This window comes from Scatophagus argus, chromosome 8 (assembly GCF_020382885.2).
Source record: "Scatophagus argus isolate fScaArg1 chromosome 8, fScaArg1.pri, whole genome shotgun sequence".
Classification (NCBI taxonomy): domain Eukaryota; kingdom Metazoa; phylum Chordata; class Actinopteri; family Scatophagidae; genus Scatophagus; species Scatophagus argus.
The window spans coordinates 11551124-11578074 of NC_058500.1; the positions used below are offsets into that span (position 1 = coordinate 11551124).

At 41.3% G+C, this 26951-nt stretch overlaps 1 protein-coding gene across 2 annotated transcripts; it reads right to left on the reverse strand.

Annotated features, from left to right (window-relative positions):
• Positions 1-1328: 1328 nt before the first annotated feature.
• On the reverse strand, positions 1329-20407 carry ngfa (nerve growth factor a (beta polypeptide)). 2 transcript variants are annotated; one of them, XM_046396130.1, is made up of 3 exons: positions 20170-20407; positions 3440-3547; positions 1329-2595 (listed from the first exon to the last, which is right to left on the reverse strand). In XM_046396130.1, exon 3 carries the CDS (start codon positions 2582-2584, stop codon positions 1694-1696), a length of 891 nt encoding a protein of 296 aa, XP_046252086.1. In that variant the 5' UTR covers positions 2585-2595; positions 3440-3547; positions 20170-20407; the 3' UTR covers positions 1329-1693. The 2 variants fall into 2 exon arrangements, with proteins under 2 accessions (XP_046252086.1, XP_046252084.1); XM_046396128.1 differs by having other exon boundaries at positions 20167-20407.
• Positions 20408-26951: the final 6544 nt, after the last annotated feature.

Consider the following 26951-nt stretch of genomic DNA (forward strand, 5'->3'; position numbering starts at 1 on the left):
TGGTAAAGACCAAACTCTCTTTTTCCAGTGCTTTGTGGCTGTCAAAGATTGACCCGTTACCATGACTAATTTTTGGGAATAGTGTGCTTTAGTGGAGTTTTGTATACTATGGATATACTATATAGCACCTTTCCCAAGTGGTGTCTTTATTGTCATAAAAGCATATAGTTTCTGGATTGTGTTCGATGGGTGATAGATATTTCTCTTGGTTGCCCTGAACTTCACCTGAAGTGGAATAACATGAAGAAAGGAGTGGACAAATACCAAATGCCGATGCTTCCATACAGGGAATGAGAGGCTTGTTTGATGAGCATCAACATGATGTGAATCATATGCTAGAGGCCGTGCAGTCGCCAGATTTCAGCCCAGTTAAGCACCTATGGGAAATTCTGGGACCATATTTGCCACCCTGTCATACATATGACGGCTGCACTTCTTTCACATACATGCTGACAGGCATCTCAAACAGCTGTGTTTACACCAGTTTTCCAAGGTGACAGGAATTCCTCCACACTGTGGGGACACCACAGCCAATCCATCTTCCTCTGTGTATAGAGTTCAGAGCTGGACTCTCAGGATTGTGTGGTGTGAACGACATTCCTTCATCTTGGAATGAGCCTGGACTATGGATGTACAAGTATGCAAGGAATGGTCGATTTGTCTGTGCATTCCTACGAAGTCATCCCTGGCTGCTGTCCCTTGTCCTGGATTAATGCTCTGAGCAGCCACTAGTAATAACAGTACATTAGAAGAAGTAGAGAGGAGGTTGTAAGCACTGAGGTACTTTAAGCGTCTGGTCACAACATTATGTGCTTTTTAAATGCAATGAAACAAAATCTACTTGTAACCCTTAGTTACAAAGTGCATGCTGAGTCATGATCAGACCTGTTGATCACCCAGTAACCTCTTTACAACCTGTTAGAGCCATATTGTGCCTCCTAATGTGGCTCTTGTTTATTTAAAGCACAAATGCAGTGCCATCCATTCAAATGGTGCATTAACTGGTTATCTGGAGCCTTATTTCTGACCACCTGATGAATGTGATCACTCTCCTTTCTACTCTGGTCAGGTCTATTGGTCATGAAAATAGCTGTCTATTGCATTTAGAGCCACTGCTGATGAAAACAGAGAGCTTAAAACAGTAAAAACCAAGACGAGAGAGCAATGAGCTGAAAAGTGAATAAATAAAAAGTGATCTAGAGTTGAGTTGGGAATGGCAACTGACCTGTCACATTTCATTCCTTGTTAGTATAAAGAGTCAAATAGAGCAGCTTTACAGATGAAATGTGAACATCAACATTATTTTAAACCGACACAAGAAACCATGCAAGTACTGAGGTGTTTAATAAATAACAGCATCAACAACACAACAACAATAACAACAACATTAAAAGCTTGAATTCATTTTGTATATATACACATACTGTATATATTTTCATATTTGACTGTATAAACCATAAATATGACATGCAGTCCTCATAACTTAAAACAACCAGGACTTCTCGGACTGAGGTAGGGTCAGGGGCCAAGGGGATGGACAGATGAAGCTGTTTGTGTGTGTGTGTGTGTGTGTGTGTGTATGTTTGGAGATGGGGAAGAGGATTACAGTATTGGCAATTAAGCTGCAGTGGCTGTTTAGTAGAAATTTGTGTGCTTGGTTCATAGTTCAGTGGTCAGGAGTCGTCCTCCCCACTCAGTGCCCCAGTCGTCCAGCCCAAGACTTCCGGCTGAGAACACACACACATGCAGCGTTGATGCGGATGAAACGCCAGGCTGTCCGTTCCTTGAAGATGGTCAGGGCGCTTACGAATATGTGTGTGTTGGTGCAGTAGGAGTTCCAGTGGCGACTGTCGATGCCGAGACAGCCTGAGGTGCCTGATTTGGAGCCCTGTTTGCCACCCCGTCCCCCGGACTTTCCCGTGTTTGCAGTCCCGGAGCCTCTCTGTGTGGGGGAGCGGCAGGTGGTCTCATAGAAGAACTGTTTCTTCACCACATTGTTGATTGTAACGTTGGGCAGCACTGTCACCTCATTCCCAGCTATATCTGTGGCTCGTGTCAAGTTGCCCACCCAGGTATTTATGCTGTCACATACTGAGTATTCTCCTCGGTGCATGGTGTGCGATCCTACTCTGCGCCGTACCCTCACCCCCCTCACTCCTTCAATGTCGTAGCCCTCTCCTTCCAGGGCATCATGTGATGGGGGCACCTCGCTGAAGACAACACGCGGTGAGGACCGATAGCGTCTCTTGGAGAAGAGCTTGGGGTCCACCACTGGAATAGAGGGGTCTGGGGGGGAATCTGACACAGAGTGTGCAACGACAGGACTCCTGTCATGGGGGTGTGAAGCTGACCGATGGGGCCTCTTGGTCCTGTGATGGCTGGTCCTACGATGCTCCTGTGAAGAATGGTGTTCAGAAAGGTGGTCCTCTGTTGCTGTCTGCTGCTGTCCTGCTCTGTGATTGGCTGCTGTCTGCTGTCCTACTTTGTGGCTGGCTGCCCCGGCGCTCCAGGCCCATCCACCTCCCATGTTGAGTACAGCCTGGACGCCGATCAGGAGGAGCAGGACCAGTGGTGACGACCTCATGGGCACACGTCCTGAGCCAAACACAAAAATTTAGATAATTTCATGTTTATATCTCATCTAAATGCATACAATTATTGACAAAGCAACTATCATAAATTGTTTACCAAGAAAGATTATCAAATCGTTTCCAGAATCACAATCCAGATATTCAAATATGAGTAGATACAGTTTAACCTTTTAGACTCTTTGTCATGCAAAATAAGCATTTTTTAACATTTTGCGTTAGCACAGCATTAGCCTAGTTTAGACAGAGCAGTGCTTTGTTTTGGTTGATTTCCATCAACTGTTCCTAATGTGCTTTACAGTGTTTTCTCGTTCACAGCCTTGCGGGCAGAGCCGTCCTATCATATTCATGTAGGTGCACAGCGTATGACTGTAGGCTTATCACTCTTACTCTGCTCACTTCACTCATGCCAGCGTTGTTTGCTGCTGAAGCTCCCTCCATCTCCACTATGGTATTCAGTATTGCTGATTTAACTAAAATTGAACATTTATGTCTGTAAGGGGGGACTCTCAGCAGAATCTTTGATTTAAAAAGAGCTCCCTCAATGAGCAGAAATTTTTTCCACCGAAGAACTTTATAATCTAATAACAGTGTAATGGCTAATTGATTTGGATAATGTTATTAGATTCCTATATAATCAAAGTAATAATTAGATGCAGCCCTAGCGTACAAACATGAAGTAGGCAGCTGTAATTCTTGCAGAATCAGTATTGTAAAGCAGTATTTTCTGTCAGTTAAGTGCCTTGGTTGAGAAACAAATGTTTTGTCCATTTTCACCATCACAGGAAGATCTTTGGTCCTTGAACTTTCATGTGTCTCCTTTTGCGTTGTTATGTTGAGTGTTACGATACCTGTGAAATGTGTGCAGTTGAAGAGGGAGCCCCTGTGGACTCTAGAGCCAGAATCCAGTGCAGGCTGGGCCCCTCATGCCTGCCATCTGGACCCCCTGAACCACAGATCTGTAACACACACATACAGGCCAAATACTTAAACTTAAACATATGAATTCACAATTCCTGCTTTTCATACACAATTTTGATGAAAATGTCTGCTTTTATCTTTCAAGACTAAACTTTAACTCATTGGCAGGACACTCTTGTTTGGATTGGCAGAGTGTGTTAGTTATTTCTGTGTCAAGTCCATACATTCAGCCCATTACCGTGGGGTCCAGAAGACATTGCTGTATATCAAACATCAAGGCAAGACACGTCAAAACATGTTCTTGCAACAAAAATACAAAGAAAAACCCCAATCATAACATCATATATAAATCAACATAATTCTAGGTTCAAGATATAATTGTACCCAGACACTAGAAAACAAAATGGACCTCATTTCTATCCCTGAGATTGTGTATTTATGATTTCTTCCTCAGACTGTCCCGCCTCATCAAGTGGTGTAGTAGTGCAAGAAGTGAAAGGAAGTGAGGTAAACATGTTTGGCAGAGGAGATGAAATGATTTTGAGCGCACTACAAATTTCTCATCTCTCTTTCCCTGACCACCGCCGGGGCTCTCGCAGACATACACAATTTACCATTACCTGACCTTATCTCGTGCAAAGTACACACACACTCACCATGTTTAACTCTTAGAGCTTAGATTTCCCATACATTGGAATGTGTGGCATTTCACACCTCATTAGAGTCTACATATATATTGAAGCCCTCCAACATGCATCATGAAAAAGGGACGTGAACACGTGTGCACACATCAACAGCGTCTTTCTCAGATACACATGCGATACACGAGCCTGTAGGAATGCGTGTAAGTTTGCTTTTATGAGTTTGCATACCTACATGTTGTGATGTGTAGAGATACACGCATATCCTCCCACACACACGCAGAAGGTCGCTGAGGTGAGTTGACCGGGCGTGTCAGTATTTTTGACTTATCTACAACGTTCTGAAAAACACATCTTGCTGGTATGTGTTGGAAGGTTTCGCAGTGGTGTAAATGTTTAGCTGAACATGTTTAATGTGACAAACTTGTTATGAGTCTCACAGCGCAGAAGTTATCATTGATGGTTATGTTTGCAAAGATGAAACATTATCTAGATTCTATTTAATGTTTTGTGGCACGTAGGTCTTTCATAGATAAATGGCTTGCATTGCAATACTCCCAGTGTTGCACGTAATAACCAGATGAGGGCAGTGTTGCCTGCATTGCCTTCACTGACCAGAACTCAGAGACAATTTCAAGCAGCTGAGAAATATCAAAATGTCACTGGCTCGGTTCCCTAACTTAAATCATTTTTCAGGTATTTTCCCACAAGCTAAGAATGCTCAAGTTCTTGTGATTTCTGTTCTTCCACGTTGTCCGCATTTGTTTGTCTGCAAGGCAGGGGTGGAGGGGTGTATCTACAGTAATGAGTACATGAACTCAAGTACTGTGTTGACTATACTTTTGAGAAACTTGCTCTTAACACCCATAAACATATTTTAATTTAATGCTACTTTATATTTCTCTTCCATACTGTGCTGCATCATCTTTAACTATGGCAACTGATTACAATTTCTCAAGATTCTGCTCTTCACTCTGTGCAGCTGTTACTTACTTTTACTTAAAGGTTTTTCATACTGTACAGCATACTGTACAACAGCCACAACACCAAATGCTGCTTTCATAATCCATCAATGACAGCAATCAAATAATACAGAAGTCTGTGACTCAAAAATTTCTACAACAGTACTTTTACAGATAACTCTATATAATTATACTTAAGTTAGATCTTTGCACGCAGGACTTGAAAGCAATCTTGGTGATGGAGAAAGTTATCTTTTGATAAACTGACCTACTAGTTTTTTCGCCTCAATAAACACAACCATACACACACACACACCTACGCACTCACAGACATGTGGAGCTGGTCCAAACAGGCAGTGAGCTGATTGATCCCGGCTGATGGGCAGCACACTATTTACATGGCCCAGGGTGAGCCGGGAGGATCCTAATGTTAAAAATATGTGGCTTGTGTGTAATGCCGGTGGAGCCAGCGTAAACATTGCAGCGTCGGAGCACAGGGGTCAGAGTGGTTTAGAGAACACCTTTGACTTATAGGATTACTTCAGCAATGGATCAGAATCCCGTCTGGTGATCCCCCCCAACCCGCTCACACAAATATTGTGTGCAAAATAACAAACATGTGCACATACACCCACTTCAAGCTTGTGTGATGCCACTGCACTTTTCCTGTATTTGAATGAATAGGGTTTGGATGTGCTCCCTGTTGCTGTTTGTTTGTGTTATAGTTTTGCAGAAACCACATGCTTCTCCAGAGATTGTGTACAAGATACACCGGAGAGTGATATTCCAGCCACGTTTGCTGGGTGCTGACTGGGTCGGGAATAGAAAATGTTAGATGAAACCGTCCAATGGATTTTACATATGAACATACATTCTATATCAAACCGTGGGGAAAAGGTGATACATATGGTACTGATAAAACAGGAAGTCTTAGACCGCTTTGTGAGGCTCCCTGCACCCTGACATGCATGGGACAGTGAGCTGCTTTCCTCTTTAGTATCCAGCCACAGAGCACAAACACACATGGGAGAATAAGAGAGCTAAAAGGAGACAGTCTGGCTCACATGTGCCAGTCAAATAATGACAAAGGTATTCCTAAACCATTTAAAGCAAATATCTGAGGGATGACAGGGACAGTATGGTTCATATTTCCAGAAACTCAACATACTGTATTAATACACACTGGTATAAACAAAACAATTGCTCGATTTCCTTTTATGATTCATGCCTTGTACATTTTGAACCAAGGGGGATGTTTATAAAAGCAGCCTTATGTTTCTTACTGTACCTCTCAGAGGAGGTTCCCTTTCTCACAATAGGCTGATTCCAACACATGGCACATGGCACTGCCTGGTCAAACAGTTTTGCCAAAGTTTGATGAAAGTATGAAAAAGAAGCCATAAGTCACACAGCTGCTGGGTTGTGACCTGGAAAAGCAATCATTAAGCAGAATGAGAGTAAAACATGTCAGACAGAGACTAATTACTTAGCCAAAGGCAGTGGAGCCCAGCCACACATTTAGTGCTATGGAGTGTTATGGATTATGTGATGTGATGGATTATGGAGTGTTGGCCAGTAACACATTTTAATTCAGTCTGCCAGCCTGCAAGATGCCCCATTGATTAGACTCTGATACCAACCAACTGCCAAATTGCTGCATGTGGTTACTGTACAGCGTGTTGACTGTGATACAATGACAACAAGGCAGATGGGCCAAAACATGAGCCATTTAGCAGAGTGTTCCCTGCCATCAGTGTGAGGTTAGTTTACATTCAGCAGAGGTTTCTTCCTATCTGGGTGATACATTAGTCATTAGATACAAATCCTTGTTAAAAGATGTGCAGGAGCATCATGTCAACAGTCCTCTCAAACAAACACACACCTCTCTCTCAGAGTGATGACAGCACTATCAGATTATGAGGGGGTGAGAAAGAGAGACTGACAGCAGCAGAGACAGAGGGAGGGAAAAAGGAATGAGACGGCGGGAGGGTGATGCAGAGAAAAAACAGAGAAAGGTAAACAGTTTTTCTGTGTCTCTCATCAATTCTGTGTAGTCCAGTTCCTCCTGCTGTCATCCACTGGAAATAATTATCAAGAGGGATGACTGCCAGGTCAGCTTGCTCTCTTTTCTCTTTTGCACGCATCCAAATGTTTTAGGATAAATTTCTTTTCTCTAAAGAAGTTGCATCTCATGCTCGTTAAACTTTTGCATTTGAAAAATGCTAAAGACTTGTAAGGATCGGTAGGACCGGTTAATTCTTATTTTTGGAGGTTTCATTTGAAATCAGAGTCTTAATTTAAAATGAGGGTTTGCAACAGAATTCACAAAGCCGGTAATCTCAAAGCGCGTCCATTTCACATACAGTCCCTGCTGTTCATTCACAATGTAATCAATGCTTATCGTCCACAGGAAGACAATCTGCCTGTCACGGTTTAGACAAGCCTTCATGTGAAACTAATACATCAACCAAGATACTGCCATGAATCGAGTTTTTGTCACGCAAAATGATGTCATGCGGCATCTGTTAAAAACACAATGAAGTTACATTCTCCAAATGTTCTTGAGAGGCTGTCAGTGGGCTGACCTTTCTTGGAAAAACTTTAAAGGTCTAGTATATAGGCTACACAACACAGATCTATACACTGTAAGAGTAACTTAAAAAAAATTAAATACTGCTGTGTATATAATTGTGTTGTTTCCTTTTTCTTTTCATCAATGAAGTATGTTACTATTGGATTTAATATAAACAAGACTATCTGAAGAACCAGTTTGAAACACATCGTTTTTCCTGTGGTTGAATGCAATACAGTTTGACCTGCAATCTGCTGTTCATTTTAGACTGTTACACATGATGGCGAAAACTGCACCATTGAAGCCTGATTATCCTTACACTTCCTAAAAGTCAAACTTGACTCATGAGTTTTTAAATTTGACATGGAGCAGTTGAGTGTGGTGCTAATTGGGGATGGTAAAGATTAAACTATCTACAGGCCATTCACCTATAATTAACCTATAATTAAAAACGGCCCATACTTTTAATTCCCAACTGGGGGAAAAAAGACTTTATCCATGTTGTTACAGTTGCAGAGATGAAGATCAGCTTCTGCCCTGTCCTTTCCACTCATCTTCATGTTTAAAAGACATTTGCTGTGAGAATGAAGGCTCCTGTTGTGTATCAGAAATACTTCACACACTAAGCTCTGCTGCTGTGGCCTCAGGATTCAGGACGCTAGCGACAGGTGGTGTCAAACTTACGGGCACATGCGACCTGCTAAAGCACTTGACTCCTCTGTGTGATGACAAATGGTGCAAGATATGCAGAACAAAAGAACATTTACTGTGCAAACCATTAAAGTACAAGCTGCCCAACTGTTACAATATGGAAAAACAGAACATTGTGCAGTTCTTGACATCAGCTTGCATTACCTTGATGGGTTTACTGGGTGCAACAATAAAATATGCCTGGCGTAACACACAGGTAGATGTATTTACAGCTCTCAAACGTGTTTCTCTGAAAACAAAGACTGACCTTTTATTCAACTCAGTTGGCTGATACTGGCGGGTACACTTCACTCAGCCACTGAATATTTCCCAGCCCAGTAACTCTGCCAACATAACCACTGAAATATATCTGTGGCTTCAGGTTTTTATGAACAACCATTTTAAACAAATTATAAAACCATGAAAGCATTTGGTGCCATGCTGTGGGAGGAGGGATTTCAAAAAATCTGTATTTGATGATCATTCCTTGTTTTGATTAGCGTGTGTACATTTATATGCGCTGTTGGTGCCTGTAAAATTTAATATGTACTATATAGACAAAAGTAATGGCCATTGGTGTAATGACCATTACACCAATAGGGACTTTGATGATATTGCCTTCTAAATACATAGACAACTTTGCAGCTGTAACAGCTTCCACTGTTGGGAAGCCCTTCCACAAGATTTTGGGGTGTTTTTGTGGGAATTTTTGCCCGTTCACGCAGTGGAGCATTTGTGAGATCAGGCACTCATGTGGGACAACAAGGTCTAGTTCATGGTCTCTGTTCCAGTTCATCCCAAAGATGTTCATTGGGGTTGAGATCAGTGCTTTTTGCTTTGTGCACTGGGGCACAGTCAAGCTGGAATAGATAAGGACCTTCCCCAGAGTGTTGGAAGCATAGCATTGTCCAAAATGTATTGGTATACTGAAGATTTCCATTCACTGGAAGTAAGGGACCGAGCCCAACCCTTGAAACACAACACCATACAGAGGTGTGCCTGAATACTTTGGTCTATATGGTCTATCTATAACTATTTTACACAGATGTTTCCTTTTGTATCTGTTCAGGGTATCTTGAGAACATGAAGGAAATGGAGAGACAAGGTCTGAAAACTTAAAAGAACAGACCTTGGCAATGAGCCAGCATTTTCATCCTGATGTTTGTGACCATCTCTGCTGTCTTTCTGTCAGTCCATCTGTCATTTCTCCCTTCTTAACTATGCCTTAATGTTCATCTTCTCGCAACTAAAAGCCAGAGGCAACTACCTTGAAACATTGTCATTTCTGGGTCTAACTGCGCTAACAGATTTCAGATAACAGTGTGGAAGTGCGTGTGTGCAGGTGCGGAGGTGGATGCTCTCTGTCATTGCTTTGCGTTTGGGAAAAACTACACAACCATTTTATGACCGTATCCATAGACCTTCTCAGTGAAGCTCTGATCCCGCCGTCTCTTTTCCAATTTGGCCGTCTTGCATCTATACTTTGTGTGTGGGTTTGTTTTATTTTATATTTTGTGTTGTTGGCTACAAATAATTGGCTACTGCTTCAGAAGTTCTAAAGCGAAATTCTCTAAAGACATGCCAAAAACACAGACAATAGGATTTCACTTCGAAGTGGAAGGAATTCGTCTTGGAACTGGGATAATTAAAACAGTTGAACTCGTGTCTGCATATGGTTCCACTTTTACTTTTTCACTAATGCAAACTGTCCAAGAAAAGGAGACATCAACGTGTCTAGTCAAGAGGGGAAAAGCGTGCCAGTGCAGTTCAGTTTAGCCGAATGTAAATCCCTAAAACTTAAACGTATCCCTCACACGTTAGACAATGCAGTAGAACACGATTTTAACTCACCGCAGACACTTAATGTCTTCCTTTCTCTTTGATGTAGCAAGACTCACAGGTACTTCAGCATTTACAAGAATCCCATTTCTGTCCAAGATAATGAAACACAGTTCCAGGAACCAGTTTTCTGCATACTGAGTCACTCATACCTAAAGCAGATATATATATATATTGTTTTTATCAGCTTAGATTTCACACTTATTAAGCTCTACATAATGCTTGATGTTGTAAAACTCAACTCCTGGTGCAAAATGTGTTCCAGAGTTGTTGTTTTTTTTATTATTATTATTATTTTGCAAGGGCAACCCTGAAGCAAAGCAGAGACATGGCTACACTATAACCTCAGCCTTTTCTCTGTTGTCACACATTGTCCCGCAGTAAGTCAGACAGTGATTCATTACAATAGAAATATTGAATCCTTGTGATGTTCGTGAAAAGCATCCAAAATAAACAACATTTTAGCTGAGAGCAAAATTCAGCAATAATCAGGTCTGGAAGAAAGGGATGAGTAGCACATAAAAACTGCAAACTGAAACAATGCAGCTCTTTGTACACTACGGATCAACATGGGGTATTTTTTCTTTCCTTTTTGTTTAATAATGTGTTTTATAACACTTCAAGGAAAAACTGCTTACTTTGTTTGTTGCTATGTAATATGAATGTTTCTAAAGATGATCAGCAGATGAGCTTTGTGTTTTATATGTATGTATATTTGAGCAAAGCACTGGTCACATAAGTGAGCCCATTTCTCTACCACAAACTGAGAACTAAAGGCACGTTCACATCACAATGGAAAAATTAGGATCTTGAGCTGCGTGTCCTGCATTGTTTGCCACATTACTCACAGCTCTAAGCAGCCAACTACAGTAATTAGCTAATGTTGCAGTAGATCACTTTGTTTCTGACTCAGACAAACGTGGTACCTGCATCAGCTTGCTGATATTTTGAAACTGAAATACCTTTTTGTGTCTGGCCTCAATATGAAGCTAATTTGTTATTGCATCATTGAGGAACTTCACAAACACAAGTAATTAGTGTTCCAACCATCTTTCGGTTAGTGCACTGGTTTGACATGGATTGACTCTACCTGCAAAGGTCATTGCAGCTTAGCTCAGAAAATCTTTGCAGACTCAGTGATGTAATTTAATGTCCCTGTAATGAATTCCTGGCTGCTGTCTTTGACCCCAGCAAAACTCTAAGCATGAGATTCCTTTGACAAGGAAGAAAAACAGCAGCAAGAGAACCATGGATGTTAGTAAAAGGTTCTCTCCCTCGTTTTCTTCCCTCCCCACAACTGAGACCATCCCCTGTCAACCCATCCTCTCCCTGAATTGGACCAGCAGGCGTGGGAGGCCAGTCCTCCAGGCCTTGAAGGCAGGATGAACACAATGATTAACATGTTTTCCAGAACCCTAGATTTTATGACCTTGACATTCAACAATCTTCTCATGACAAATGATTAATCTTTTGGCATGATCGTGGTAATAACTCCTCCTTAATGGCAAGCAGCAAAGATCCCAAAACAGAGCGGTGAGAGGTGGAAGGCCAGAGTCAAAAATGTCTGTTTGGCCACGGAGAGAGACGTAGGCAGAGGGATGAAGAGGAAGGAATCAAAGATATCAAGGGATGGGGAGAGGCAAGAAGTAATGGAGGGTGAGCTACAGATGGGCAATGAGACAAGTAGGGAATTTAGCAAATAAAGGAGGAAGTGATACAAAGAGGAAGAGAGGTTGTGTAGGAGCAGAAATGAACACAAAGGAGTTTAGGGAAAGAGGGAGGAATTAAGAGTCACAGAAGAGTTTTATTAATTAATCTGAGTTGTGTTTCTGATAAAGATCACTGACTAATGTTAGAATGAGTCACTCAGTTTCTATGCTTGATTTTGATTTGACTCATCTTGCAGTGTAATACTTGTGCTTTGAAAGCTTGTGCCCTCAACAAAATGGAGCATATAGATTTGCATGCAAGACATTGACTGTATGCTGTCGTAAACAAAACAGCGGAGAGGCGCGAATGAGTCACCCAGGTGAAATTGGTACAGAACATAAAGTGAAACGTGGGCGTTAATAGGCAGACGTGCTCACTGAGACACCCAAGTTTTCCATTACGCCCCATTTGTGCTGCGCTCTTGTCTGATGGCATAAGCATGGGTGTGGGCCAATATGCAAAAACTCGACATATGCTGTGTCAGATATTAAGATATGCACCTAAGATTCTTACTTGTATTCTGTAAATAAGGTATGTTCTACACAGCAAACACAGAATTTTGAAGGACAACTAGGAAATGGAGCTTATCAATGAGAAACAGCCTCTGGTCGCCTTCTTGCAACATATTGTGATAATAACATAAAAGACAGGCTGTCACAGTACAGTGAAAATACTGTAGCTGCAGGCTGGCGGTGAACTATGCTTTTCCAATTGTGCAAGTCAAATCCATGTCACACCAACATTAGTTTAATTCAGTTTTGTTTCTTTGTTTGGGGTGAAAAGTCAACTAGCCAGCGTGGCAGCTGTGGAGCATGAAGAGATTAAGCATCTCACTGATACGGAAGAAAAATAGATAAAAGCCTCACTCTCACGAAGAGATCCTGGTGCCATGTTGTCTTTAAGAGCCACTATGCATAACTGACATCCTCTTTACAGTAACCTCAAAGCCTAATGTTGTTATCTGATTTGTTTTTAAGCCATGGCTCAATGGATAACAATACGGGTCAGTTGAGAATAGAATATGTCAACAACTACTGTCTGGATTGCCAGAAATTTTTGTTCGAACTTAGGAAAGTCCCTTTTGTGATATTTTTTCACTCTCTTTAAGATTACTATAACCACATTGACTGTTCAGTTATGTTTTTATGTAATCTTATAAAACAGACCAGCACAATCCACTTCATTGTACACTGTTGTCAGGACTTTACTGAATCCTCTGAGGAGTGTTTGATTACAGTTTCACTCCTCTCACTGAAGACTTGACCCGGCCATTTTCTATTCTGTGTGGTCTCCACATCGCTCTGTCATCTCTCTCTCTGCTTGTGTCTCTCTGCTTCACTCAGTCCATATCTCCCTCCCCTCTCTGCCTCCCCCCCCCCTCCAGCTGATGTCAACCACCTGTCTGTGTGGGACCTCCCAGGCCCATCCTCTGTCTGTTAGCAGCATGCCGTGTTCAGTGTGTGAGCAGAGCTGTGGTGAAAGAGATAAGAGTGGCTACTTTCCAGCAGTTCTTCTTGTGCATTTGTGTGCATATGCGACCTTCAGTGGGGTTTTAGATTAATGCGCTTAACAGCAAATCCAGCTTCCCGCTGCATCATCCTCCCCAGAACTCCTCAACCCACCATCAGTCCTCAAGTTTTCACTAGAACAAAACTCGATGACAGATAAAACAAATTGTTTGAAGGCAGAGGTGGAGAAAAGTGCTTGTAGTCCCCTCTCGCCTCAGTAGTTTTTGGAATCCTGTCTAGCTAAAACAACTGTAAGAGGAATGAGGCCCTATTAATTTTCCCATTGTGAATGAGACAATCTTTTACGACTAGCAGGTGGTTCATCCTCCTGCACAATGTGCACTCCCAAATCAACATAATCCAAATAAGTGCATAACAAGTGGCCTCACTTGTATCCTTGGGGCTAAGGCGTGTGTGTGTGTGTGTGTGTTTGATGAGTCTCCAAGACAAACACACGTATAAATACACACGCCACTCATGCGCATTGCTCCCACACATGTACAAACTACATTTTTTCTACACATTCTTTGTTGGACCTAATTTGACCTCTCTAATTTCATTTTCAGAGGGGATTATTGAATATAAATAACATATTGATAATAACATGAAAATGTAAAAAAATATATATATATTTAATTTGCTTTTGTGAGGCTTTGGAGCAAATTTGAATATCCAAGTTTGATGGCAACAAGGGAGAGTTTCATGTCCAGACAAGCTGTAGTCAACCTACCAATCTGGATAAAAGGGAAGGAAAGTGAGAGTGAGACTGTGTCATGACACCAGTCCGAATACACACACACACACACGCACGCACACACACACACACACACACACATACACAAAAGAAAAAAAGGAGAAAGCAGTTGCGGTGAAACAATTCAAAATGCCAGACAGTCAACAGATTAAGACCACAACACTGTTATTATAACAGCAAGAAAAGCCAGGGCGATTTAGTGATTTATCAGCTACTGTGTGTTTGGGCTGCGTGCACATGTATGAGAGGAGAGCGAGCCATAGCTGAGAGTCATAGAAGCATTTGATGTGGAATGAACAGGCATGTCTGCACATTCGGTTGTCGTTTTTTTAAGCATATAAAGCGCAAACACACACACACACGCACGCAGACGCAGAAAGAGAACCACACACAGACACGGGCAAACATTGCCCTTTTGATGGAGCACCTGTCAAAATCAGATCTTCAACAGTCAAACACAAAGACTGGCTTGCATTAACACTCCTGGATTCAGTTTTCAATGTATAGAAAAATCCAAACACAGCAGTGCAGTATTCTTGATTTTGTGCAGTGCACAAAGGAGCTGAAAACCAGGTCCACATGGGGGGAAAGGTGCTGGGACAAAAGAAGTCTGCTCATGTCTGACAACAATTCTGTCCAACTCTAGTAAGTTAAAATGTCAAACAATGTTAAATGTGATTTTAGTTGAAAAAAATCTTCTCCCAAACATTGTGAGAAGTTGTTTGTAAAGCAGACGTCAACAAGAATTACTGCAGAATGAAACTGGGGAAGTGATGTCACGTTTCCATGTTTTCCACTCTGCTCTTTGCTCTCTCCTCCTGTGCCCCACAGTTCAGGATCCTGACTGACCTGCGGTGACCTCCAGATCTCCGTTCTCCTCCACAAACACAGACGTCACCAAGAGCCTGAACTCTGACCCCCTACCTCTCCTACTTATTTCAGACAGAATGCTTTAGCTGGTTCATTTTACAACAGATGTTGTTAGCACATTTTGTGCGATGACCTGTGCCAGACTGCAGCTTTGGTGACCCAAAGGAAAACCAAAGCAGGGTTTGGATTGATGATTTGACCCATGAATTATCATCTATACTTTCCCAAACAGGAAAGCTTTGTTCTAGAACTACCTGTTTCTGACAGAGCCAGAGCCAGATTCTTTCTGCTGCTTAATAACATGTTTTGTTCCTGTAAAGTAACCGTTATGTCACCTAAGTTAAGGTTAGACTGAAACTGAAATGGATGCTTACATTTCGTGCTAGCTGTTTTAGCAAAAACGTGCAGCAACATGCACCGAACTCATTTTAAAAAATGTCAAGCGTAAACTAACAGAAGATACCAGAAAATAAAATGTTTACATCAACGAGTAAGTTGATACACCTCAATACATTATTGGTTAGATTTTGACTGACATGCAGTTGGGTCTTGACACAATTAAATAGTTTTACATGGTAAATCTGTGCTCAAGAAGTCAACTTCAAACGGCTTATTGTGTTAAAGATGTAAGACATCCTGTGATGGAGCAATCAAACATCATATTTATGTGTGAACAAAACCATTAATTAGCTTTTTTGTTGCCAGTTGGCAACATTCCAGTGACGCAAGTAGTCTTTGTGTAAAAGTAAGTCTAGTGGTATCTTTTTTGGCTTTGTGTGGAGCAGTGCAGTAATGTGGTGCCCTTTCTTCTCTAATATAATTTAACATGTCTACTGACTGCCACAAAGTTCCAATCATTACTGGTCACTGTTCTAAATTAGTGCCCATAATTAGACTGGAAGTGATGGGTGTTTCATATTAAATCAATTTACAAAATGGAAAGATGATTTTCAGTTTTTCTATTGTGTTGTTTTTGGATTGTGACTCTTTCATGGGTGAAAATAATAAACCTGCTGAATATATGCCTCACATCTTATGCCTCACATCATCTTCTTTTCATAAATAGTGTCATATTGTGCTTTTGTACACAAAACACAGTACAGTGCAATAGGGTTTCACAACAAGGTTTGTGATGTTCCATAGAGGATTGTGTTCTGATCATCAAGGGAAAACTTTGAAGGACTATTAAAGTTATTTTTAGGATTAACCTTGTTTATTCTGGTGATATTATTTGTTGTGTAATCTGGCTTTAAGGGTTGGGATGGTTGGTTTTAGGCCCTCAGGTTAAATATCCACAGTTAAACTGACAGTCCAGGTGTTGTTCCGCAGCCCCTCCCCCTGGCCAGGTGTCCAACACAACACAGTCTAGACACCTCACACTTTTCCATCCTTTATGTGTTTAAGGGGTGGATCTTCTTCCTGTCATAATCTGAATGAGTACAATTTCATAGATTTGGACGGCTGCTGACATGATAACTTTGTGTTCCGCCTCTACGCTGCTGAGCAGTTAACAAAACAAACACGTCTTGAAATTTGACAGCAATGTACTGACTATTGAGCTGTTTTTGAACAAACACAACTTCTATGTAAAAGACATTTGCAATTGCATGACAAAGATAATTTGTGACACGAGCAGGATTATGTATGTATCGATGCATTAATACACCCATGAAAATACATGTCAAAATTTGTATCATGGTTTGAGAAGAGTCCAGCCACGCTCTAGTTTACCAGTTAACTAAAAAACATCTGGCAACGTTGTTCTATACGGTGGCCCGAGAGAGCTCATGCACTGCAGCATATGAAAAAACATGCAAATAGACAACAAGCAAGCACATAAAAACCATCATTGTTATCGTCTGACAACATATGCACAACCCAACTACAGACACTCCCAACTACAGAAATGTGCTGCAAGTAGACTTTTTGTTTGTTGTCTCTAAGGTACGCAAAAAAGTAATGGATGTGCTGGTTGTTGCAAAGATGTGACTTGTGACTCGTAAACTCATTCAATTCAGCTAAACGTCGGTGGTGTTGGAAAATGAATCACGATGCAGTGATTCAGACATCTCTTGTCAGCCTACAGTTAGCCTTTTGCTTATCATTAGCCTGCAAATTCAAATAACCTGACAAAAAGCAAGCAATGGCGGTTGTGTTGTGTGCGTTTGCAGTGCATATGTTGTTTGTTTTTGGTCTGTTTGCATGCACTCACTCACACAAGTTGCATCGTGTTAAACTCTCTATCTCTATCACAGTTTTAGCTCATAATAAAATGGATAAGAATATTAGTGCAGATGTGCTCTTAAATTCTAAAATGCTTGCTATCTCTGGCCTATCTCATTCATGAACAAGTGGACCATTTCCTGTTAAAAGTCAGCAGCTCAGCCTACACCACACTTTGGATCCACTTTACTTCATGCTAAAAATCAATGGGCCTGCAATTCGCTATCCACCCTAAAACAGGGTCTAAATATTGTTTCTTTCACTCACTGTTGAACCCATCAAGCTCACGCTCACTTTAGAACTGACACAAATACAGAATTTTACAGAAATATAGAAATTCATAACTGAAAACACATATTAATTAAAATCAATAACACATAGTGACTTATAGAGTTTTGTTTAGGTTAATAATCCAAACAAAAAAAAAAAATACAAATCGTTTATGTTACAAAACAAACATAAAGCACATATTGCTACAGACGGCTAGTTAACACAGTAAGTTAACGCAGTATTGTGTTGACGCTCAGTATGTGCCCCAGTAACTACTCATTATTTTGTGTGCTTAAGAGTAAATAGTTGCCCTTTCTCTCTCTCTTCTCTCTTTCACTCACACATACACACACATACACACACATACACACACACACACACACACACACACACACACATGGACACACAGGTGCTAACATAGGGAAAGCTGTAATTCAGCTTCAAAGGGAAACCTGAGATGGTCATGAATAATCACAGACATCTTTGTCTGCAGGGGATAAACAGCACTGTCCATCTGCCCTCTACACACATACATACACCAGTTTAAATGGCATAAGCTGTTTTTAGCAATGCCCCTGGGTGGACGTCTGGTTCTGAAGAATACATAACGTGTTATAATTTTCAATTTAAACTTTGACAAAAGTTACAGATATGCAATTTAAAACAAAGTGCCACTGGTCCTGTATTACAAATGCCCTTCAGTTTATGAGCTTCTGGATGATTTTGCATGACTGACAGAAAGCCAGCAGGGGAGCAAAGGTACAATTGGCTAAATATTCAAATGTAGACAAGCCAAGGGACAGGCAGTTAGTTAAATGTTAGCAGTGGTATTAGTTTGCAGTGAAAATAACTAATCTTGGTGAGCAGAATTTTTTAAGCCATTTAAAGCTGTCCATTTCTCTAACCTGCAAAATGGTTTTAGCAAGTAAATGTCCTCTTGGTTGCTGACGTTTGCTGGCTCGTGCAACAAGACTGAGGTGGATATATTGTATATGTTGCCGGGTTACCATTCATGGCTGTTGTTACCTGCCTGCCGCTTGATTGAGATGTTTTGATTGATTATATGTTGGAATTTTCCACGCCTTCTAAGCAGATTGCGTAACTGTATGTACAAAGTCAGTGGATGCCTTCATGAAACCAACAAAAATAAAATGTAATTCTCTCCCTTTTTATAAATCGTGTTTTTTCTCTAAAGAGACAAGACATTTACTGTATAAAGCTGCTCTATAACCAGTCGCAAAAATGTTTGAATTTACTCTGACTTATTCCACTTTAAGCACATGAACAAAGTACAGTATCTGTGGAGATGTCAAAGACGACATATAGCCAGACTGCCGCAGCTTTCTCTTTCCACTTCCTCTGTGGACCAACACAGAGGTGATGAAAACACCGTCAGCTCCCCTCTGGCGCACACTGGAAACAAAACTGAAGCTCATAAACAATTTAGAAAATTTATTTTTACACAGAAAGGAGCACCGTTCCTTTGAGAGAGTTTAACCCGCTGGCCTTCACTGAAGGCTTTGATACATTTTCCTATCCTGCACAGATGTGCACACACAATCCTGTGGAAGCAGACGTGGTACAGATATATATGTTTCCTGTGGTACAAATATGACATGACTTGTCATTTGGAATTTGTTTTTTGTTTTTTTTACATCTTCTTCAGAAAAATTATACCAAAATACCACAGAAAGATCTACCTTTGCAGACCAAACTGCTGCACCTAGAGCACACTGTTGAAGCCTTAAGTGTGTAATGTTTATGTGCCTAAACGTTGGTCCGCTGTGACATTCCTCCCCTGTCAAAGCCCGAAAGGAATTCCCTGGCAGGAGCGGCAGGCATGAGGTCTGTGTTTAGTGCACACGCTTGCATACACATGCATAATTACACACAAATATACGTATGAGAGTGTAAAACATTGATTAGCCGCACACCAGGGCCCCACCCACACAACCTCAGAAGCATATTTCAAGTTGGACACTGGACCTCATCAGAATATACAAGTCCTTTAAGGGTTGTGTAACATGAGCGGAGAGAAAGACAGATAGAGGAAGAGAGGGAGAGAGAGAGAGAGAGAGAGTCCGACAGAAAGAGAGAGAGAGCGAGAGCGAAGGTAACCTGATGTCCCAGGAGTTTTGTGAACAGTGAACTGGTTCCCATTGAAGTTTGGAGAACCCCCCCCCCTCCCCTATTTTTTTTTCTCTCTTTCTCCCTACACCCTCTTCTCTTCCATTCCTTCTCTCCATCCTTATATGCCTGAAATTCATGCTACTGCATGAATCTAAAAATGTTGAAAGAACTGAGACAGCAAAATCTTAACATTCATCACCTCACTGCACAACTAAACTTTTCTAAGTACCTGCATGTGGCACTCAGCTGGATATTTTCCCCCCTCATCAGAGGAGTAACTGGCTGCTGCTGAGGTCAGTCTCAATTTAGAGGCTCCACTTTCACTGAATGACAGGTATGAAGAAAACTTGAGTGTATACCTCCTGAGAGAGAATATTCCTCAGTCCTATATGCATACCCCCACTCCCAAACACACACACACACACACACAAACACACACATTAACACCATGTTTAATTAGAGTTTAAAAAGAACAAGGCAGGACTCACCACCTTGTTAATGTTTCCTCTCTTCTCTCCTCAGTGAGTGACAACTTCCAGATAAACTGTGCTATATTCCACTTCACTCTCTCTGTGGGCCAAGGGCAGAATTATCCCAAACTCCAAATCCCGCTCTGGCTTTTAAAGCTGTGAATCCAGGTCTCGGGCCATTCACTTATGTCTGTCTCCCTCCCACACTCTTTGGGAAATGGATTGTTCTAAAAGTTTAGTAAGAGGAGTCCCAAAGCTGCTCCCTCCCTCCTGCGTAGCTCACTGCAGGTCCTAGTGCCTACCCTTTCCACGTGCTCCATGAAAAAAGAAAAGCACAGCTTCTCATGCGTTACACCTCGCTGCTGTTATTTATCCTCCCCTTCAATTTACCGTTAGTATTGACGTCATAGTGAGGTCAGGCTTTGCCTTATGCAGTGAGAGCTTTGCTGTTCAATACCTGAGCCATTGGTAGCTTGGCACAGATAACCTTGGATATGGCCTTGGCGATGCGTGTGGTTCAACCACCAACATCCATGGTGTACAGGACAGTTGTGATCGCAAGCCTGATTTAGCAACTCATCGACCATTTCGCAAATGTGGCACACTGTCATTTTCTAAAAGCTGATGTTGTGAATATGCACAGTCTTTTGCAATGCAAACACTGAAAATTTGTGCAGTCCAATGAAAGTCATGGACTTACAAGAAAAGACCTTTGATGGTCTGTTGCAACCAGGAATTCATCCCTCATGCTTGTCAATGACAAGAGAAAATGGGAAATAGAGTCAAACCATGCAACTATGATATCCCCTCACCCTGGGTAGAGATTAGCCACACCCTGCATTCAGCAGGGCCTACAGTCTCCAGTATCACAACAGTCCCTCTCTGACATTTCTCTCTTGTTTATGCATCTTCATTTTCCCCTCTCTAAGCCTTTCCTTCTCACCCGCTTTCTGGTCCCATGCATTTCTCTCTTTCACAGCTTCTCTCTGACCTGAAACATATCGTTGTCAGGGCCCCTGGCACTGTGCAGACAGACATCAGACCCTTCTGCTCCAACAGACAGAGAGAAGGGGGAAAAGAGAGAGAAAAATGAGAGAAAGGAAGGATTGTGTGTCAGTGTCATCCCTTCTCCTCCCCCTCCTGGGAAAAATTGAAATTCCTTTTACTTTGAGCTGAAAAACTGATGTTGTTTTGGTGTTAATGAGAAAATTTTATTCGTTGCAAATGGGCCCTGAAAGAAATAACACAGGTGAAAACTTGAGAGGGGTCTCTCTTCGCACAAGAATTTTGACCCCCCTCCTTCCCCACTGATGAGTTCAAACCCAAGATGACATTTCCCTAAAGCTGACAAAACTCTTTTTAAGACTTTGTGTGTGTTTCTATGCGTTTCTGTGTGTGTGTGTGTGTGTGTTGAAGATTGTGTCGCTGTCAAAACTGGTTTGGCCCTTGTTATCAAGGGTGAGTCTGAAAGGGGAAACCCCAGTCAGTGAACTCTGATCCTGCTCCCCACACTGGAGCTGGTTAAGGGTGAGAAGTGCTGAGGAGGGGTGAGCACTTTGGGGTGGGAGGGTAAAGAGGAGGTCAAGAGTGTGCCGATATCCTCATATTTCAGGCATTTTTGACACCCGAACTGCTTTGGAAGATCCGTGTGCATGAGTTTGACCTTGTTTCAGATGTAGTCCTATATGCAGGTGTCGAAAACCGCATGTCGATCAGGTTTCTTAACCTTAACAACTTCATTTGTCTACATTTAAGTTTAAGGTGAAGGCCTGAGCCTTTATATTGTAATACATTTAACATATGATTCTCATGGACCCGAAAACGAGATTGTTTGTGGTTTTAGTGCTGTAAAATGTGCTGTGAATCATTACTACAATGTGTGTGTGTGTATTTGTACTCACATGCACGTGTGTGTGTGTGTGTGTGTGTATTATAATAACTGGGATGAGTAACAATCCAGCCCTAATGTGTGGTCCTCAAATTACAGCTCTATAAATTCCAGTGAACGCCTACAAAGTCTTGTTCTGCTACCATACAGTGCGTAACTACCAAGATGCATTCAGCACAGCGCTACACCATTTTCGTTTACAGCATGGCTCAGAACAATATGTGAATTAATTCCTTTCTGATATGCAGCCTTAGGCTACCAGTGCAGTGCACCAGAACAAGCACCAAATCCAAATACCCCCACTGTTTTCTTCCAAGCACTTAACAACAGGCTAATAGCCTTAGCCACACTCAATATGTATCTCAATTATATCTGAGGGAAGTGGTTGGACGGGTTTCTCACTGGTGCAGAGATGCTGCTCAGTGAAACACAGGCTTGCTGGAACAGACAGACGTACTCATGTTTAAGCACATATTCATCTCAGTCATTCCAAGAATGATATCATACTTCTCTGAATAGGTTTGTGTTTACTGAGATCCTTCAGTTGAAGTCTTTCAGGTGACAAAGGCAACTTAAAGGATCAGTTCACCTGAAATATAAAGAGACTGACATTTAGGGTGCTGAGGTTGCTCAAATCAAGGAAAGTTTAAAGGTGGAACATAACATTTTCAGTCATGAGATGTTGCACTACAGCACAGACCAAAACAAATGCCTGCTTCCTTTACTCATTAATTTAAAAAAGGCGGCAGCTGAACCCAAATAGTTGTTTGCTGCTATATTATACTATTATATTATGTTCAAAAATCTCATCGTACATTTAACCTTTAAAAACATCAACAGTAACATATCATGCAGTCACTCAGTTCCTGTGTGACACCTGTTTTGTTTTGTTAAAGATACAAGATACAACCAGAAAGAAATTGTGTTTTTTGTTTTTTGTCATTTGAGTGAACCAACACTTTTAATGTAGTGTATCAGTCATCCTTTATCCCAATGAGAATATTTTTTTTGTGTGCGTGTGTGTAGAGTAGAACATTTTGTGTATCACTTTCATCACAACTTGGCCTTAAAAAGTTTGTGATGGTCAGAATGAACGTACAAGAGAACATTATTTAATTCTTATGAAACTCCTTTATTATTCTTTCTAATACATCTGACCACTGACATAACTTATTCCCATTTTCTCAGTATTTAATGGGCATTACCAGATCATTTACAAAACACTGCATTATGTACCTTTTCTTTCATTTTGTTTTTTTTTTTTTTTACATCAGCATTGGTGACACATCTCTAACATTTCTCATGGTATTCATTCTTTCTTTTCCTTAATGGCCTGTGAAAAGCTACTCCAAAGAATCAGTCATTGATTGAGGTTTTCTGGCCCAGTTTTCCATATGTCACGGAGAACCTGGGTGAATGGCTTAATTTCACCTGCACCTTTGTTGACTGTGTGTGCCTATGGTTGTATGTGTGTACGCATGTTTTCCTGCAAGGCGAATGAATGGCTGTTCCTCTGCGCATTGTTGAGTTAGAGGGCTCGTCCTCCTACACCCTCATCATGGCCTTGTGCTGACGCATCCCAGAAGCCTCTTCACTCATTGACTCTTCTGTCCCCTTCCTCCCACGGCCTCTCTAGGCAGAATCCTGCTATTGTCCCACCACACGGTGTACACAGGCTAGCAAACAGCCAGGCTCGCGCTCATAAGCAGTTTGCACCACGCACAGTATGTGCAGATCGATTCAGAGCACAGCATAAACCATACCTGAGCCTATGGACGTAAACATAGCGTACATCATTTGCTTACGGAATATCAAGAAGTTTTTCACAAGACAAATAGTTTTCAAGTTGTTCCCACAGTTTGCCCTCCAACCCTAATCTCCCCTCAGAGGAAACCGAGCCCTTCATTAAAACCCAAAGTCCCTGTGTGTATTTATGTGTGCCTCTGTCTGTTACTGTGGTTCTGTGCGCTCTGTAAGTAAGTGTATTAACCTTTAGCCTCTCTCACCATTGTTTCTATGACATGCCCCACTGCTACTGAAAGCCGTTCCCAGAGATTTTAGTAAAATGTTGAATCTACCAACATCTTGTGTTAATTTGGCATCTGGGTCTATGCCAAAGTTAAGGGATGAGAGCAAATCTTAAGATCATATGCTGCTGTGCATCCCTCTTGACTCTGATATGTGGTCTTTATTTTTTTAGAAAGTTGGAAATTCCTGTATTTTTAATATGCACTATAAACTCTCTCATATTGTCAACAATTTCTGTCAACATTTTGGAAATATAAATACGTGCATTTTCTCATTCTCAGCTTCAACGTTTCTTGCTATTAGTTTTTTTTCTTTTTCCTCAGGATCTACTATACATTCACTGGGCCAATCTATCTTTTTAATGTTCTTTTTCATTTGGAAAAAAAATTATTAAATAAAGAAAAAACAAATCTAAATCATTTCTCAGCATTGCAGTCATTCTGTTTCTGTATATGCATGGTTAGCAGTGTCGGGATAACCCAACTCTATAGCAAAGTTTTTTAGTGGGTGACTGTTTCTCACACACAGAGGGCATTGTGTCCTGTAATGGAGCCCTGGCCTCAGGGTGCCTTGCCTCAGCTCACAACTCATAGACATGTAGGCTCAGATCTCTGCCTCAAAACACATTGTTGCGGTTGGATAGTGTTCCAAAGTGCATACAGTATATTACCCATTCAGCTTGATAAAAGCAATCACAGACAGGGGCCAGTAATAGTCTTCACATAAAGTCACATAAATCTGGGAGCAAACCCAGGATGCATGGAGCTGCGTACAGTGCATTTCCCATGTGGAATAAACATGAAGAAACGAAACCAGCTATGAACAGGAATTCACTTGGCTTGCATCCTCACCCACATATCAAAATGTATTTTGTGGTTAATTTTCCACCAGCCATCATACAGTGATACCCAAAATAGCACAAGAACATGGAAGCTTTGTCCCAATTAGTGACAAAATCCAATTTCCATCAGCTCTTCCTGCAAACTACTGTGTTCTCTGATTTTTTTTTTCCAGGAATATTTTTCTTGTTTTACAAGAATTCCACTGATATGAGCCACTGTCTCAAAAGCCACCACTTATCTTCCAAATGGTGAAACTTCTGTGACTCACATCCTACATCAGCGTGTCAGAACATGTGCTCTGATGTCTACACATTACGCTTCACAGATAATTACTTCCTTTCAATTTGTCAGAGAATTTTTCAGTTCGCTTTCACTCCGTATTTGCGGTCATAAAAGCCACGTAACTTATGACTGCAACCGCAAGCACTTTCCATTTTTCTTGTGCTGTTGCCAACAAACACTTGGTGTCAAACAGAAAGTGTCAGCCATAAAAACTGCTTTTGAAATTACATGCTGCAGATATCCTGATCACAGCGCGTCTCCTTGTTTGGTCCTGATCAGTGCCGTGCAGATAACACCTAGCTGGTCAGAGCCAGACAGTTTCCTCTGATGTTGGTTGAGCTGATGGAAGAGGGATTGTAGGACTTAAATTTGACAGAAACAAAATCACTACAGGTGGTGGTTAATGCTCCTCTAGTCTTTTCAGTGTCTATGTAACAGCTTTGTAACACGTTGAGCCTATCATCATTTTCAGTGTTGTGGCTACTTCCCCCGTGCGGCCAAAAAATCAAATTATACACCCTAAATTGAAAACAACAGAGAACTCTTAAATCTTTTCAACCATCACTACCAACAGGTTAATTGTACATAAATGTGATGGCAATTTTAAATGTTTGTCTTATGTCTGAATGAGCTCCAAAACCATTTTTAGGTTAACTCACAATGAAATCTCAGTTGGTTGAATGTGTTGTCCGTTACACTTCAACACTAAATTGAATGCCAACATATTAACAAAAAGTCTGCAGCCACACATAGTTAAATATCCATCTTTAAATTATTAAAATGCATATATCATTAAAAAAGTGATAAAATTTGTGAAAGAGTTACTGTCTCAGACCAGAACGAAAGGTGATGGTGTAGATTGTGTGGAGCTTTCCCTGGTAGGCTGAAGGAACGTTTCTCCTTTTAATTCCGATTCGGATTAATTCATAAAATCTATTGCACTAAAATTGATTTGAGGGGTCATGTCCCTGGAGTCGAAAGGGTCATTGTTTGTGGAGCTGCCTTCCTCTCTTTGGTGGTTTTGGATGAATAATTACACACTATAAGTCACTGTGAAAAGACAAGGGTTGAGCTGGGTAGTTAGCGAGAAGGCTCTAATTTATTGCACCTCAGGGATCTAAAACTGTCTTGTTATGGCTACTGTTGCTAGTTTTGTGCAGTCTCTATCTGAGGAAGCATTTTGTTGAGTGTTTTGAGGTTGAAGATGCAGAGTCTGGAGAGGGCAGGACTCTCAAGTGCAGGTCTGTATTGTACAGGTGTAGTTGCTATGAAGTTACATTGTTAAATCAATTTAAATTGTAAATAGACAAATGCATTTTGTTTAAGGTCCAGAGTAGATAATTTGTCTTATGGGAGGGAGTGTGACAGCCGCAGGTTTGGTCTCAGGTTGTCTTCCTCTTGCTGGCTGTGTTTCCCTGAGTTTCAGACAACCGATTGCCACAGCTGAGAATCCATCAGACGTAACTCATCTCAACAGGTTGTGCTCAGAAAACTATGAAGCAGCTCTGCAAGCTCTTCTCACTCTCTCAACCAAATGTGACTATTTCCTTAATATTTTGTGTTTGCTGTGTGTGGTCTTCCTCTTTTGTCACATAAAGCCTTGTTCACACAGTAGGGAGGACGGAAACAAAGTTGGATTTAGGCATCAGGGTTGAGGAGAGGGTGAGTTGCTGAGCAAAGAGGACAGAGGAGGGGAGGCAGGCAAGGTTGCAAGGTTTGAGTTAAAAGACCTGAGAGAGGAACAATGCAACAGCTGGCTTGAC